This window comes from Petromyzon marinus, chromosome 57 (genome assembly GCF_048934315.1).
Source record: "Petromyzon marinus isolate PM22_M1 ecotype Great Lakes invasive population chromosome 57, UKy_Petmar_22M1.pri1.0, whole genome shotgun sequence".
NCBI lineage: Eukaryota > Metazoa > Chordata > Hyperoartia > Petromyzontiformes > Petromyzontidae > Petromyzon > Petromyzon marinus.
The window spans coordinates 10,232,850-10,248,977 of record NC_133723.1 but is presented as its reverse complement, the minus strand read 5'-3'; the positions used below and the strand labels follow the sequence as shown (position 1 = coordinate 10,248,977).

Genomic DNA, 16,128 nt, shown 5'->3' with positions numbered 1-16,128 from the left:
TCTTTCAAGACGTATGGGCGTTGTGGAAGAGTAGGCCAAGGTGCCCTCTACAGAGAGAGGGGGGAGGGGGGTCTCTTGAGAGACATCGAGAGAGCTTCCTCGAAGTGGAGGTTCCTTCAGTCAGCGGTGGCGCGAGCGAGCAGTTGCAGGGCTGCGCCTTTGATTTGCTGGACGTCTGTGATAACGAGCTTCAACGCACATCGGATGCCTTCAGTATGAATACATATTCAGATAATGATCTTGTGTGTGTATGCTTTTTCTGTTTTATATTTTATTTTTAATGTGACGAGTTCGCTCCGAGCCAGTAGCGGCAATTCCACGGTCCTATGGCAAAGGGCCCAGGCTATACATATTGAGATATAACAACGTATTATTAAATATTACATCAACCGGTGGCTTCCAAGAACAATGTGGTGCTTATTTTATCGGTCCGAAGGGATGATGATGATGATGATGACGAGACCCAGTTTAATTTTGCACACAAATACACAGATCCCCCGTATAGCCTCTACAGAATGCTGGGGCAAGTGCTCTGAGCGAGTAGCAGCACCACCGCTGAAGGGCTGGCACGGAACACGAGGGGGTGGTTGGCCAGCACAACGCACGGCCGCCTTTGTCTCTCCGCAGTGCCGATGTTTACTCACACCGCAGCAGGTCACTCGTTTAAGGCTGAGTCGACCTAGGGGAGGAGGCCACGGACCGGTTTTTTTTTTTTAAATTCGTCACCGTCTTTGGTCGCCAGCGGGGACTAGGACTCGTTTCGCCGGGGCTTGTGTCGCGAAGTGCGCTAACCGCTGCGCCACCGCTCTCCGCAACGCAGACACACAAACACGCGCGCGCGCGTGATGCGCACGAGCGGCAATAAATGAGCGAGTCTGTGTTCGTGCCGCCGTTTCTAAATCGCTTTGCCGATGAGTATGTCGCAATCGGACGTGTGATACGCTTTGTAAAGCGTGTGCAGACTTCACAGGCTCACGTTCACACGCACACGCACCACCACCACCACCATCATCATACCATCTTCTTCTGATGGGCGCATCTTTAGAGCGCACACACACACAACAACAACAACGGTCCCTATGTACAGGGCCGTGCATAGGAAGGGGGCGGCGGGGGGTGATGGATTGGTGGGGGGCCCGGGGAAAATCCCCCACACTGTGGACCCCCCCCCCACCCCCACACCTTCAATACTAAACCGAAAGCAAAACAATCTGACGCCGTGACGTCGAGTGGCGGCAAACCCCCCCCCCTCCATAAATTGCGGGGCACGGGGCGGTCGCCCCGATTCGCCGTTGACGCCCCTAGGGATGGCTCTGCCGACGTTTCAGCACATTGCAGGAGCACTCAGCCGAGCCGCGATGATATGGGGGGGGGGGGGGTGTGCTGAAGTCGCCACTACATTGGCACGCGTTTTGTTTGCGCGACAAACCCTTAATTAATGGGCCGTGTCGGGTGGTGGCGGGTTTAACGACACAACATTTATATTTGACGCGATCTAAACCCAAGCAAAATAACCCCCACTATTATGGATAATATTCGTGATATATATTCCGCCACGGTGGCGAAATGTTAACTCCCTCGCCTTGTATATAGGAAGTCATGGGTTAGATCCTGACCCTGACGCCTGCTGCTGTATATTTGGAGTTTGCGTGTCTCTCTCTCTCTCTCCCCGTGGTCTCGTGGATTTCTCTGCGGGTCCACCGGATGTTGTCTCCACGTTTAGAATCAGCATCGTCACGCGTTGCGAGTATTTTGGCTGCTGCTGCTGCTATAAATGTCCACATGGTGGTGGTGACGATGACCATGAGCCACTTCGTTGGGCTATCACTTGTGATGGCCTGGTCGCCTCTGAAAATTAACTGTGTAGCACAGTTGGGGCCTTACAGTTGGTAAAATAAAATAAGTTTTAGTTTTAGTGTATTGGTCGCGAAAGCCTACGACTCTACTTCTGTGTTGAAGAGGCGTCGAAGGATGACAACACGATTTACAAACTAACAATGCTCCCGAGAGGAGATCGTGACCACCATTGATGCCCTGCGCTATCCGGTGGAAATTGTACGTTCCACTGGCGGAGGCCAAGACCATCCATCCAATAACAGGCGACGTTGACGTCTCCGCCACCAAGTGATAATACTGTTGCTCATTTTATACACCCCCAAAAAATAACGATGATGATGATGGATGTTTGTTGGTGGTGATGATCATCATGAGGATGCCTGGGGTGATGATGATCATGTTAATGATGCTAAAGATGATGATTGATACTTGACAGTGGTGATGAATAATTATGTTGATGCCTGCACGGACGATGATGATGTTGATGATGTTGATAATGATGGATGTTTGTGGGTGATGATCATCATGAGGATGTCTGGGGTGATGATGATGTTGATGATGATGGATGTTTGGTGGCCAAGCTGCTGCTGCTGCTGATGGTGATATTGCTGAGTTGACGACACCCACGACCTTGCGACCGAGAGGAGATCTCTGCGCAGAACCAACATATTTACAAATTAAAACATAATATAATGAGATCACAAAATCAGCACGGAGGGCCTTGCAAAAGAGGTCACCTCATCCGAACTCGCGCGATGGAATCACGCCGACTCAAAAAAAAAGACGTTTCGTCAAAGCAATTTGACGGCACGTGTCGTTTTCTGTTCCCTTCCAGCAACACGCACTAACGAGGCCACAATTAATGATTCCTAACGACCCATAAACGTTCGCACACCTGCAGCAGGAATTGGCGTGGCGCGCGCAATCACGCCGATGATAATTGAGCGGCAAACACGCGAGCGAAACGATAATAACTCACACACTCACACACACACACTCACACACACACTCACACACACTCACACACACTCACACACTCACACACACTCACACGCACACACACTCACACACACTCTCAGACACACTCACACACACACTCACACACACTCACACGCACTCACACACACACTCACACGCACTCACACTCACACACTCACACACACTCACACACACTCTCACACACACTCACACACACTCTCTCACACTCTCACACACACTCACACACACACTCTCACACACTCACACACACACTCACACACACTCACACACACACACTCACACACACACTCTCACACACACTCTCACACACTCACACACACACTCACACACACTCTCACACTCACTCACACTCACACACACTCTCACACACTCACACACACACTCACACGCACACACACTCACACACACTCACACACACACTCACACACACTCTCACACTCACTCACACTCACACACACACTCACACACTCACACACACTCTCACACACTCTCACGCACTCACACACACACTCACACACACACTCTCACACACTCACACACACTCACACACACACACTCACACACTCACACACACACACTCACACACTCACACACACACTCACACACACTCACACACACACTCACACACACTCACACACACACCCACACTCACACACTCACACACTCACACACACACTCACACACACACTCACACACACTCACACACACACTCACACACACTCACACACAAGTAGAGACAAAGGTCCCCTTGCACCATCCTCGCCCGTATAGCCTTCGGCGGACTGTCGAGGCAAGTACTGCAGGCGAGAGGAGCGGCACCCATGAAGGGCGGCACGTGGGTGGGGGGTGGAGCAAGATAAACACCGCGCCCGGCCGCCTTTGTCTCCCCGAGTGACGATGTTTAGTGCACACCGCACCGAGTGCTCATTTGAGGCGGAGTCCACCTAGGGGGAGGCCCGGGACCGGTTCAGAGAATCGGTTCAGAGAATCGTCACCGGCGTGGGTGGCCGCGAGCGGGAATCGAACTCGGGTCGCCGGGTTCGCAGCGCAGCGCTAACCGATGCATACAGAGATACACACAGTACACACACACACATAGTACACACAGAGATATACACAGTACATACAGAGATACACACAGTACACATAGTACACAGTACACACACACAGTACACATAGTACATACATAGTACACAGTACATACAGAGATATACACAGTACACACACACACACAGTACACACAGTACATACAGAGATATACACAGTACACACACAGTACATACACACACAGTACATACAGAGATATACACAGTACATACAGAGATACACATAGTACACACACACAGTACACACAGTACATACACAGTACACATAGTACATACACAGTACACATAGTATATACACAGAATACACACAGTACACAGTACACACACAGTACACACACAGTACATACACAGAGTACACACACAGTACACAGTACATACACAGTACATACAGAGATATACACAGTACACACACACAGTACACACACACAGTACACACACACAGTACATACAGAGTACACACACAGTACACACACACACAGTACACACACACAGTACATACAGAGTACACACACAGTACACACACACACAGTACACACACAGTACATACAGAGCACACACACAGTACACACACAGTACACACACAGTACATACAGAGTACACACAGAGTACACACACAGAGTACACACACACACAGTACACACACACACAGTGCATACAGAGTACACACACAGAGATATACACAGTACACACACAGTACACACACAGTACATACAGAGTACACACACAGAGTACACACACAGTACACACACACACACAGTACACACACAGTACATACAGAGTACACACAGTACACACACAGTACACACACACAGTACATACAGAGTACACACACAGTACACACACACAGTACACACACAGTACATACAGAGTACACACACAGTACACACACACAGTACACACACAGTACATACAGAGTACACACAGAGTACACACACAGAGTACACACACACACAGTACACACACACAGTACATACAGAGTACACACACAGAGATATACACAGTACACACACACACAGTACATACAGAGTACACACACAGAGATATATACAGTACACACACACAGTACACACACACAGTACATACAGAGTACACACACAGAGTACACACACAGTACACACACAGTACACACATACAGTACATACAGAGTACACACACAGAGTACACACACACACAGTACATACGGAGTACACACACAGAGTACACACACAGTACACACACAGTGTGTACTATGTGTGTGTGTGTACTGTGTGTGTACTGTGTATGTGTACTGCGTGTACTGTGTGTGTACTGCATGTACTGTGTGTACTGTGTGTACTGCAAGTACTGTGTGTACTGTGTGTATGTACTGCATGTACTGTGTGTACTGTGTGTGTACTGTTTGGGTACTGTGTGTGTGTACTGTGTGTATGTACTGTATGTATTGTGTGTACTGTGGGTGTACTGTGTGTGTACTGCATGTACTGTGTGTGTACTCTGTGTGTGTACTATGTGTGTACTGTGTGTGTACTGTGTGTGTACTGCGTGTACTGCATGTACTGTGTGTACTGTGTATGTACTGTATGTGCAATGTGTGTGCACTATGTGTGTGTACTGTGTGTATGTGCTGTATGTACTGTGTGTGTAATGTGTGTGTACTATGTGCGTGTACTGTGTGTATGTGCTGTGTGTATGTACTGTGTGTGTAATGTGTATGTACTGTGTGTATGTACTGTGTGTGTAATGTGTGTGTACTATGTGTGTGTACTGTGTGTATGTACTGTGTGTGTAATGTGTGTATACTATGTGTGTGTACTGTGTGTATGTAATGTGTGTGTAATGTAGGTGTACTATGTGCGTGTACTGTGTGTATGTGCTGTGTGTATGTACTGTGTGTGTAATGTGTGTGTACTGTGTGTATGTGCTGTGTGTGTGTACTATGTGTGTGTATTGTGTGTAATGTGTGTGTACTATGTGTGTGTACTGTGTGTATGTGCTGTATGTACTGTGTGTGTAATGTGTGTGTACTATGTGCGTGTACTGTGTGTATGTGCTGTGTGTATGTACTGTGTGTGTAATGTGTATGTACTGTGTGTATGTACTGTGTGTGTAATGTGTGTGTACTATGTGTGTGTACTGTGTGTATGTACTGTGTGTGTAATGTGTGTATACTATGTGTGTGTACTGTGTGTATGTAATGTGTGTGTAATGTAGGTGTACTATGTGCGTGTACTGTGTGTATGTGCTGTGTGTATGTACTGTGTGTGTACTGTGTGTGTAATGTGTGTGTGTGCTGTGTGTGTAGTGTGTGTGTGTGTACTGTGTGTATGTACTGTGTGTGTACTGTGTGTATGTGCTGTGTGTATGTACTATGTGTACTGTGTGTATGTACTGTGTGTAATGTGTGTGTGTACTATGTGTGTACTGTGTGTACTGTGTGTATGTGCTGTGTGTATGTACTATGTGTACTGTGTGTATGTACTGTGTGTGTACTGTGTGTATGTACTGTGTGTGTAATGTGTGTGTGCTGTGTGTGTATGTACTGTGTGTTTGTACTGTGTATGTACTGTGTGTGTACTGTGTGTATGTGCTGTGTGTGTACTGTGTGTACTGTGTGTTCTGTGTGTGTGTACTGTGTGTACTGTGTGTGTACTGTGTGTACTGTGTGTGTGTACTGTGTGTGTACTGTGTGTAATGTGTGTGTGTGTACTGTGTGTGTACTGTGTGTGTACTGTGTGTACTGTGTGTGTGTACTGTGTGTGTACTTTGTGCGCTACTCTGCAGGCAGCTGTCTCCTGGTGCGGTTTCGCTTCGTGCGCCCCCCTTGTTTCGCTGCAATGCCCCAGCACGACCAGAGGGCCGCACACAACGAGGGGAGGGGGGGGCTGCATTTGCCTGCGATCGATATTTGGAGGCGTGGCTTTTTGTTGCGGTTTCTACGGCAGAAAATAAAATAAAACAATTTGTTGATACCGCCGCAAATAAAACGACGCTGCGCGAGTCGACAAACACAGAGGCAGGGCGCATCCTCGCCGCTTGAGACGCGCGTTTCACTCTGTGCGCCGTTCGTTTTGCTCTTGGGAACGCTTCTAGCACAACGGCGGAACGCGCATAACCAAACCCCTACCACCGTTATAACGCGGATTGGGCAGCGTTAACGCGTTATAACGCGTCCACCGTTATAACGCGTCCACCGTTATAACGCGTCCACCGTTATAACACAGAGCGCGTCCACCGTTATAACGCGTCCACCGTTATAACGCGTCCACCGTTATAACGCGTCCACCGTTACAACATAGAACGCGTCCACCGTTATAACGCGTCCACAGTTATAACACAGAACGCGTCCACCGTTATAACGCGTCCACCGTTATAACGCGTCCACCGTTATAACGCGTCCACCGTTATAACGCGTCCACCGTTACAACACAGAACGCGTCCACCGTTATAACGCGTCCACCGTTATAACGCGTCCACCGTTACAACACAGAACGCGTCCACCGTTATAACGCGTCCACCGTTATAACGCGTCCACCGTTATAACACAGAACGCGTCCACCGTTATAACACAGAACGCGTCCACCGTTATAACGCGTCCACCGTTATAACGCGTCCACCGTTATAACGCGTCCACCGTTATAACGCGTCCACAGTTACAAGGCGGTTTCTGAGCGATTTACGACGAGCAACTTTATTGAGCTGCGCCACGGCCGAGCCTGTACGGCGATGCCGTGACGCGGAGTGACGCGGTCACGTGGTGGTTGACGTCGCCTCGGTTTTATTTTCACCGCGTGCGCGCGCAGCTGTAGTCGGGCTCGCGTCGCGTCTCGCCCAACTTCGTCGTTGTTACACCACCGATGTGGAGTTTGTTTTCGCCAAGTGTTTTTTTTTATTCACGCGGCACTTTTTCTACTACGACTAGCGCGTTAAACGAGGACTTGCTGTATTGTTATTTTGATTGTTTAGCCACTGCAGCCTCACTGAGTTCAGAGGACTCGTTTTTCAAGAGGATCCCGCCAAGCTTTTGTATTGCAAAGACCCTCCAACACCCGACGAGCAAAAATCGGATGAAATTGTCGTTTAAAAATGTGCCGAACATCCGCGTGCAGGACCCTCTTGAACGATGAGTAATGCGACTCAGCGTGAAGCTTTACTGGACGTCTTATCATTATTATTATTACACGATTTATTGAAAGATTTTACAACGTAGGTTCATACAGAGTCTGCAATCGAATTGCAGTGCAGCCTTCTGAAGTTGTACTTATTTTACTGACCCCACGATGATGATGATGATGAAGAAGTGATGATGATTATACAATAGTGAAGACAACTCGTAACAAATGCATGTTGATGATGGCAAATAGCGATGCCGCTGCTGCTACTGCTGCTGATGACGATCGCATTGATGATTGCCCGATGCTGCTGATGATGATGAGAAATAACGATGCCCGTTGCCCACTGGACATCTGCGAGAAAGAACTTCATAGCTCATCAGTATAAATACATATTCTGATTCTGACTGCTACTGACGATCACATTGATGCCATGATAGTGGCAATGAGAAATAGAACGACGACTCTTGTGTTGATGTTGCTGCTGCTACTGCTGCTGCTGCTGCCGCCGATCATCGTGACGATGAAACCGATGACGACGGCGACGACGTCACAACGACGGCGACGACGTCACAACGACGACGTCACAACGACGGCGACGACGTCACAACGACGACGTCACAACGCCGGCGACGACGTCACAACGGCGGCACTCTACACCCCGCCTCCCTACATCATTCGGGTGCTGAATGTCCTCGGCTCGGCGCCACCGCCGCCGCCGCCGCCGCCGCCGCCTTCTTGGTTGCACCGCGGCACGTGTCCCACGTCGAAGGTCTTCTTCACGCGCCCCTTGGCGCGGCTCCAGACGAACAGGAGCAGCAGGCAGAGCAGCACGACGCCCAGGAAGGAGCAGCATCCCATGGCCGTGGCCACGAGTACCGTCTGCAGATTGAGCAGGAACCTCTTGTGAGGCAGCGCCACGTCGCTCCCTCCGACGCCGCTGCCGCCGCCGCCGCCGTCGTCGTCCCAGCTGCCGTTGTCGCCGTGGCCCGGCCTGGCCGCGCCGTCCACGAGCGGCGTCGTCCTGGCCATGTGCAGGAAGTGGTCGGCGCCCGCGTAGCCGCGCACGGCGAGGCGCACCGCCAGGGTGTCGTTGCCGCCCGCGTTGGCCGCCACGCACGTGTACACGCCGCCGTCGCCCGGCTGCGCGTAGCGCACCTCGAGAGCGCCGTCGGGCGACACGAGCATGCGCCCGTTGCCCCGCGCCGTCAGCGCGGCCCTCTGCGGCGACAGCCAGAAGACCCTGGGCGGCGGGTCACCCTCGGCGCGGCACGGGAACACGGCGCTGTGGCCCTCGTCCACCACGGCGCTCCTCCAGCGCGACGACGACGACGGCTGCGGCGGCGGCGCCGAGGACGCGGACGACGACGCCGGCGCGGCGTCCCCGTCGAGGATCCGCGGCCGTCGGCAGGTGAAGTAGTTGGGCAGGAGGACGTCGGGGAAGTTGCGGAACTCCCAGCCGCGGACGCCGTCGGGCGCGGCGCACGCCGGCTGCGCGCCGTCGAAGCTCAGGCGCCGTCGCCGGCGCAGCAGCCACAGCAGTCGGCAGTCGCAGGCGAGCGGGTTGTCGTCGAGGCGCAGCACGGCGAGGTTGGCCACCGACTGGAAGGCGGCCTCCTCGAGTGTGTCGAGGCGGTTGCCCGACACGTTGAGCAGCCGCAGGTGGCCGAGGCCGTGGAAGGCGCGGGCCTCGACGGTGGCGAGGCGCGCGCCCGCCAGGTGCAGCTCCTGGAGGCGCGCCAGGTCGACGAGCAGGCGGCCCTCGACGGCCGCGATGGGGTTGAAGGAGAGGTTGAGGAGGCGCAGGTAGACGAGGTGGCGCAGCGCCGCGTACGGCACGGCCGTCAGGTTGCAGTGCGTCACGGAGAGGCGCGTCAGGTTGAGCCCGTAGAGGCTGTTGGGCGCCAGCGCCTCGAGCAGGGGCCAGTGCTCGATCTCGAGCGCCTTGAGGCGCGAGAGGCGGCGCAGGGCGTACGGCGGCACGGCGCCGATGCCGAGGTGGCGCAGACGCAGCGACAGCAGTCGGTGCAGGTGGGACAGCGCGTCGGCGGGCACCGACGTCAGGTTGCAACGCTCGAGCGCCAGGTGCTCGAGGCTGTGCAGGCCGGCGAAGGCGCGCTGCGACACGTACACCAGCTCGTTGTCGCCCACGTCGAGCGAGCGCAGGCTGCGGAGGTCGGCGAACATGAGGTCGAGGAGGACCACGACGCGGTTGTCGCTGATGTCGAGGTGCGTGAGGTTGCCGAGGCCGGCGAAGGCGCCCAGGGGGATGAGCTTGAGGCGGTTGCTGCGGAGACGCAGCGAGCGCAGGTGCGGCAGGTTGTTGAAGGCGCCGTCCTCGATGCTCGCCAGGACGTTCTCGCTCACGTCCACCTCCTCGAGCAGCGGGAAGGCGGCGAAGTCGTCGGCGGCGAGCGCCCGGATGCGGTTCTTGCTGAGGTCGAGCGAGCGCGTCTCCGTGGGGATGCCCTCGGGGATGGAGGCGAGGCGACGCCGGTGGCACACCACCGAGCGGTTGTGTGGGGAGCAATCGCAGCGTGCCGGGCAGCCCGAGGCGCGGCCCAGGCGCGCCACCATGGTGGTCACGGCCAGCGCCGTGGAGACGAGCAGCAGCGGCAGCAGCGTGGCAGGGGAGCCACGGCGGCCCGGCCGCATCCTCGCCAGCATGGCGGCAGCAGCAGCAACAACAACACGCTTCTTCTTCTTCGTCGTCTTCTCTGCTCCACTCAGAACGACCCGTGGAAGCGGATATCACAGAGCTACTTCTGAGAGCCTTTCTTCGTTTTGCTTGGTGCCTATGACGCCAATTGCTGGTGCCTGGTGTCTATGACGCCTATTGCTGGTGCCTATTGTGTAATGCCTATTGCTACTGCCTGGTGTCTATGACGCCTATTGCTGGTGCCTATTGTGTAATGCCTATTGCTAGTGCCTGGTGTCTATGACGCCTATTGCTGGTGCCTATTGTGTAATGCCTATTGCTAGTGCCTGGTGTCTATGACGCCTATTGCTAGTGCCTGGTGTCTCCGACGCCTATTGCTGGTGCCTATTGTGTAATGCCTATTGCTAGTGCCTGGTCTCTATGACGCCTATTCCTGGTACCTATTACAAGTGCCTACATTGTACATTTCTCGCGTCGAATGCCTAAAATGTCTATTGCTCATCTTTAGTGGCTCATGCCGAGTAGCTATTGTCTAAGTGCCTACTGCGAGTGCCTTATTGCTAGCGTGCAGATAGCTCGATGCCTATGCCTCGCGCGAGTGCCTGCATTGCCTGTTGCTAGCGCAAAGAGCCTCGCAACTGGTGTCTCGTCGTGCGCACCTAGTGACTTGGAGTGCCGAGCTACGGGTGGTGGGTGGTGGGTGGTGGTGGGTGGTGGTGGTGGGTAGTGGTGGTGGGAGTTGGCAGAGCGAATTGTGAATGCTGCGTGAGACCTCACAGGCGAGGCTGGCCAAACGATGGCAGTACAGCAAGTAGACGTCCCCTCTGGCCAGTGCAGCCTCCTATCTAAGACGAGGGCACGCGACCCTCTCGAGCAGGAGCAGTCTTCAGACTCACAGAGGCGTAGGCGCCGCCGTTGTTGTCGTTGTTGTTGCTGCTGCTGTTGTTGTTGTTGTTGCTGTTGTTGTTGTCTGCGCAATATTCAACTCGGTAGTGCCTGCGTTCAGAGGGCTTAACTCGTGATCTGAAGTGTACAGTTCAATTCCTGGTCATTGATTGGTCCGTAACTAAATGATGATCATGATGTAATTATTAGAATTATTATAATTGTTATAATTTTATGGTGACGCGGCTCATCGAGGAGGTAGCTATTTCATTGAATTTCATTCTTGATTTGCAAATCGATGTTATTCGCCCCCCCCCACCACGCCCCACCCCGTAATCGGATCAATCTCCGCAACCCCGCCCGTTCACTCGGAGTGGTGTCGAATTCCTGGCGGGGTTCTCTCCACCACCACCACCCCCCCCACCACCACCACCCCACCACCTCCACCCCACCACCACCACCACCCCACCACCACCACTCCACCACCACCCCACCACCACCACCACCACCCCACCCCACCACCACCCCCCCACCTAGCGCCCGGCCGCCTGGAGGGCACGTGGCCACGGAGACAGCGTTGGGGGTCTTCACAGCTTGGGGTCTTCAAACGGACGGTGGTGGTGGTGGTGTTGGTGGTGGTGGTGTTGGTGGTGGCGGGGGTGGTGGTGTTGGTGGTGATGTTGGTGGTGGCGGGGGTGGTTTTGGTGGTGGTGGTGTTGGTGGTGGTGTTGGTGGTGGTAGTGGCGGTGATAGTTGGGGTTGGTGCTGGTGGCGGTTGTGATAGTGACGGCAGTGGTGTTTGCGGTGGCAGTGGTGGCGGCGGTGGTGGTGGTGTTGGCGGTGGTTGTGGCAGTGACGGCAGTGGTGGTGGTTGTGGCGGTGGGTTGTGGTTAGCGATCACGAGGGCGTCAGCTACCTCGCCGTCGTGCGAAACGGAATTGTTCCGCGAACGGCGACGTAACGGCCCTGCGGTGTTCCCCTCGCAGGGAGTACAAAACGGGCGTCAAGGAACGAAACTCCCGGCGTCATTCCAGGGTCCATCGGAGTCGCGCTCTCAGAGCGCGGGGCCTTCGAGGGAGGCCGTTTCGTCCGAGCCTCGGGCTCGTTGCAGCTTTGCTCGCCACGGCATCGCCGGACGCCTCACGCCGGTGACCCAGGGACCCCACGGCTAGCCGGCCGGCCTTCCTGGGGTAAACAAAACCGTTTAATACAACGATAAAATTAACTATTGAAAATAATAAAAGCACGCAAAGCGAACGCACGTTGGCAACATACGTGGGAGGTTTTTTTTTTTTTGGGGGGGGGGGGACACAGAGAGGGAGGTGAATATTGTTGTGTCGTACAGACATCCGCCACCCGACGCAGACGATTAATAAAGTTGTCACGTGATGAACACACGTGGTCCCAATGCTTCGCTGCTTGGGCAGCATCACAGCAGGGATGGTGATTCACCACTCGGCGCCACTGCTGATCGCGATCACCCGGCTCATCCATCACCTCCAAGTAGAATCACAGTTGTGGCTCTCCACCATCATCATCATCATCCTCAGCCGTATGAAGAAGATGTCTCTAGATTCACACTGAGACCCATTGACTCACATAGAAACCCATAGACTCATATAGAGATCCATAGACTCACATAGAGATCCATAGACTCGCATAGAGACCCATAGACTCGCACAGAGCCCAACAAACTTACGTAAAGATCTCTATGAAGTCGCTTTTCTTTTTCTTTCAGAATCATAAACATACACTTACATTAATCGTCACCACAGCGATGATGATTCACCACTCCGCTACTCCAGCCGCAATCGTCCTGCTCATCATCCACCTCCATGCCGAATCACAGCTGCGGCTCCACGTCAACAACATCAGCCACGCGAAGATGCGAATACCCACGCTTTACCCCACCGCCACACGCGATCTGTCAAATTGACGGTACTGTTGGTTTTTTTGCCCACCAATCGAAATCGCTGGGTGCACGTTAGGCGGGTTGTGAAGTGGCAGCCGCAATGAACCGTTGGCGGTGAAGGCGAGTCGGGTCGCGGCGGTCCCTTAATAAAGAACGGTCACGAGGCAGTCCCTTGGTGAGCCACGCATGCGGCTCCTGGAGCCGCAGGTTGCCGCCCGCTGTTGTAGATCATTGGAGTGTCTCCCTAAGTCAATGTTCACTGGAAGATGATAAATGAAATGATTAGTATCTCTGCACGATTGAGCTGCTGTGCGGAAGCGTAGGGTGTGACGGGCACTGCGATCAACCCAGAGAGCTGAGTTCAATTCCCAGCCACGGCCGACAGGAGTGGAGGAGAGTCAACATCACTAGCGGACGGACCTTCGGTGCCGGCCGGACACCACCGGCGCCGCACATGCCGTGGGGAGACTTTCATCTGGCAGCGGGCTGGCAAAAGTACCACCGAGGATAATAACGAATATGACGATCATGATGATTTCAATTCTGAAGTGACGTTAACAATCGTCTACAAATATCGGAGCCGATTCTGTAAGGACACGGATTTGGTTTTCAGCCCCCCCCCCCCCCCCCCGAGGAAAGACAACGGAGAGCGTTAGAGACTTGCAGCCCACGTGCTGCGTCACTTTGTGCCACATCGAGGCAGCTCCCGCCGGGGGGTGAGGAGGGGGTGTGCCCCCCCCCCCCAGGCATTAAAAAAAGGAAAATGTCAGCCGGGCATTGGAAAGATTGAGAGGAGATGCGATGTTTGGGAGCTTTTGAGATGCTGCCCGCTGGTGTCCTTTAAGCAGTGCTCAGTGGGGAAAAAAATGCGAATCGTCAATCGATGTGGACGCTGTCCCCTCCCCCCCCCCCCCCCCACACTTATTGACTAAAAAAAACACGGAAGCTTAAAAATCCTGGCGGAGGAGATGGACCCTCCCCCCTCCATCTTCACCACCACCCGCAGGGAAGTGGAACAGACGAGTGGCCCGGCACGTCCTGGGGAGACATCGCGATCGCAAACCGCTCTCTGCCCCGTGCCAAACGTCGAATGTCCATGCCTCGCGCCTGCGGCTTCCGTGCAGCAGTGGATGAGCGGTGCTGCCCCGCGGTTACTACCGGAAGCCCAGGCAGGAGGTTCGGGGTTGGAGGTGCGGGGCTGGAGGTCTGGGGATGGAGTCTCAGGGCTGGAGGTCTGGGGATGGAGACTCAGGGCTGGAGGTCTAGGGCTGGAGACTCGGGGGGTTGGAGGCTCGATGCTGGAGGTCTGGGGCTGGAGCTATGGGGCTGGAGGCTCGGAGCTGGAGGTCCGGGGCTGGAGGCTCAAACTGAGGCTCGAGGCTGGGGGTCTGGGGATGGAGGACCGGGGCTGGAGGCTCGGGGTAAATTTTTTTGCAAATGACACGATGCTGATTACTGCTGGCCGCTCTCCGGATGACGTGATTGCTAAGCTCCAGGGTGATTTCAACAAACTACAACATCAGCTAGTTTCTCTTAAACTAGTCCTGAATACCTCCAAAACCAAGGTGCTTTGCTTCTCACCGGGACTAAAGCAGGAAGTTATTTTTCCCCAATTACATTCCTTGAATAATTATCAAATAGAGCAAGTCAAGATCTATAAGTATCTTGGGGCCATCCTGGATTCAAAACTTAGTTTTGAAGATCACATTGATTATATTGGTAAAAAGACAAAAATAAAAATTGGTTTTCTGTATCGACACAAGCACTGCTTCCCCCCAATGTTCCGTTTGGAATTGATAAAAGCTACCATACTGCCTCTACTTGACTACTGTGACATCGTGTATAAATCAGCCCCAAGTACTGTACTGAAGAAGCTTGATTCCATCTTTCACTCGGCCTTAAGATTTGCATTGAACTGCCCATATAGGACTCACCACTGTGATCTCTACATTTGGTCAAACTTAACATCTCTTAATGTTCGACGGCTTGTGCACCAGATCGTATTTATTCATGATGTACTTACAAAAAATTCCGCAGACTACCTACTGGATCTCCTCTCTGTTTCAAAGAACAAATTTGACCTCAGGTCTTCGCTCATTTACCAGCTTCACATTCCCTATTGTCATACAAAAACTGGAGGAAGGGCTTTTGCTATTGATATCCCCAGGGTCTGGAATGCTATTGCCAATAAACTGCAACTTGAATCACTACCTATGAGATCTTTACTCAAAACTGCTCAAGAGGAGTTGTACACCCCTAGCTGCCACTGCTATTCAGTGGCCTAAAATATGGATCTAGATTTTGGTGTTATAATTTATTTATGTAGTTTATTGTTGAAAATTCGGTCACAGTCCCTATGATCACTATTACATTGCATTTATGGCTTTTATTTTGGTGATTTCGAAAACTTTTTTTTTGGTTTTGGCCATGTTTTTGTTTATTGTAGTACAGAGTTAGACTGATGGCCTTAATCTTAGTTGTCTTGTGGTTGTTGTTGTTATTTGACTTGCATCCCACTGGGATTTTTGCACACAGCGTTGGTGTACGGTGCTTTTTTTTCAGAAGTATTTTGCTGTTTTTTTCATGGATTTTCTGTTTGCACAGTCATGTAATCACTTTAAGATGTTTTCTTGTTCATGTTTT

General features: G+C 52.8%; 1 protein-coding gene across 1 annotated transcript in view; it reads right to left on the bottom strand.

The window, feature by feature from the left end:
- Positions 1–251: 251 nt before the first annotated feature.
- The window catches only part of LOC116955039 (leucine-rich repeat and immunoglobulin-like domain-containing nogo receptor-interacting protein 1), an 88,579-nt gene continuing 72,702 nt past the window's right edge, over positions 252–16,128 (bottom strand). Inside the window, exon 2 of the mRNA XM_076052767.1 lies at positions 252–12,758. Within this exon, the coding sequence (XP_075908882.1) occupies positions 8,699–10,696 (1,998 nt within the window). The 5' untranslated portion in view covers positions 10,697–12,758 and the 3' untranslated portion in view covers positions 252–8,698. The remainder of the gene's footprint in view (positions 12,759–16,128) is intronic.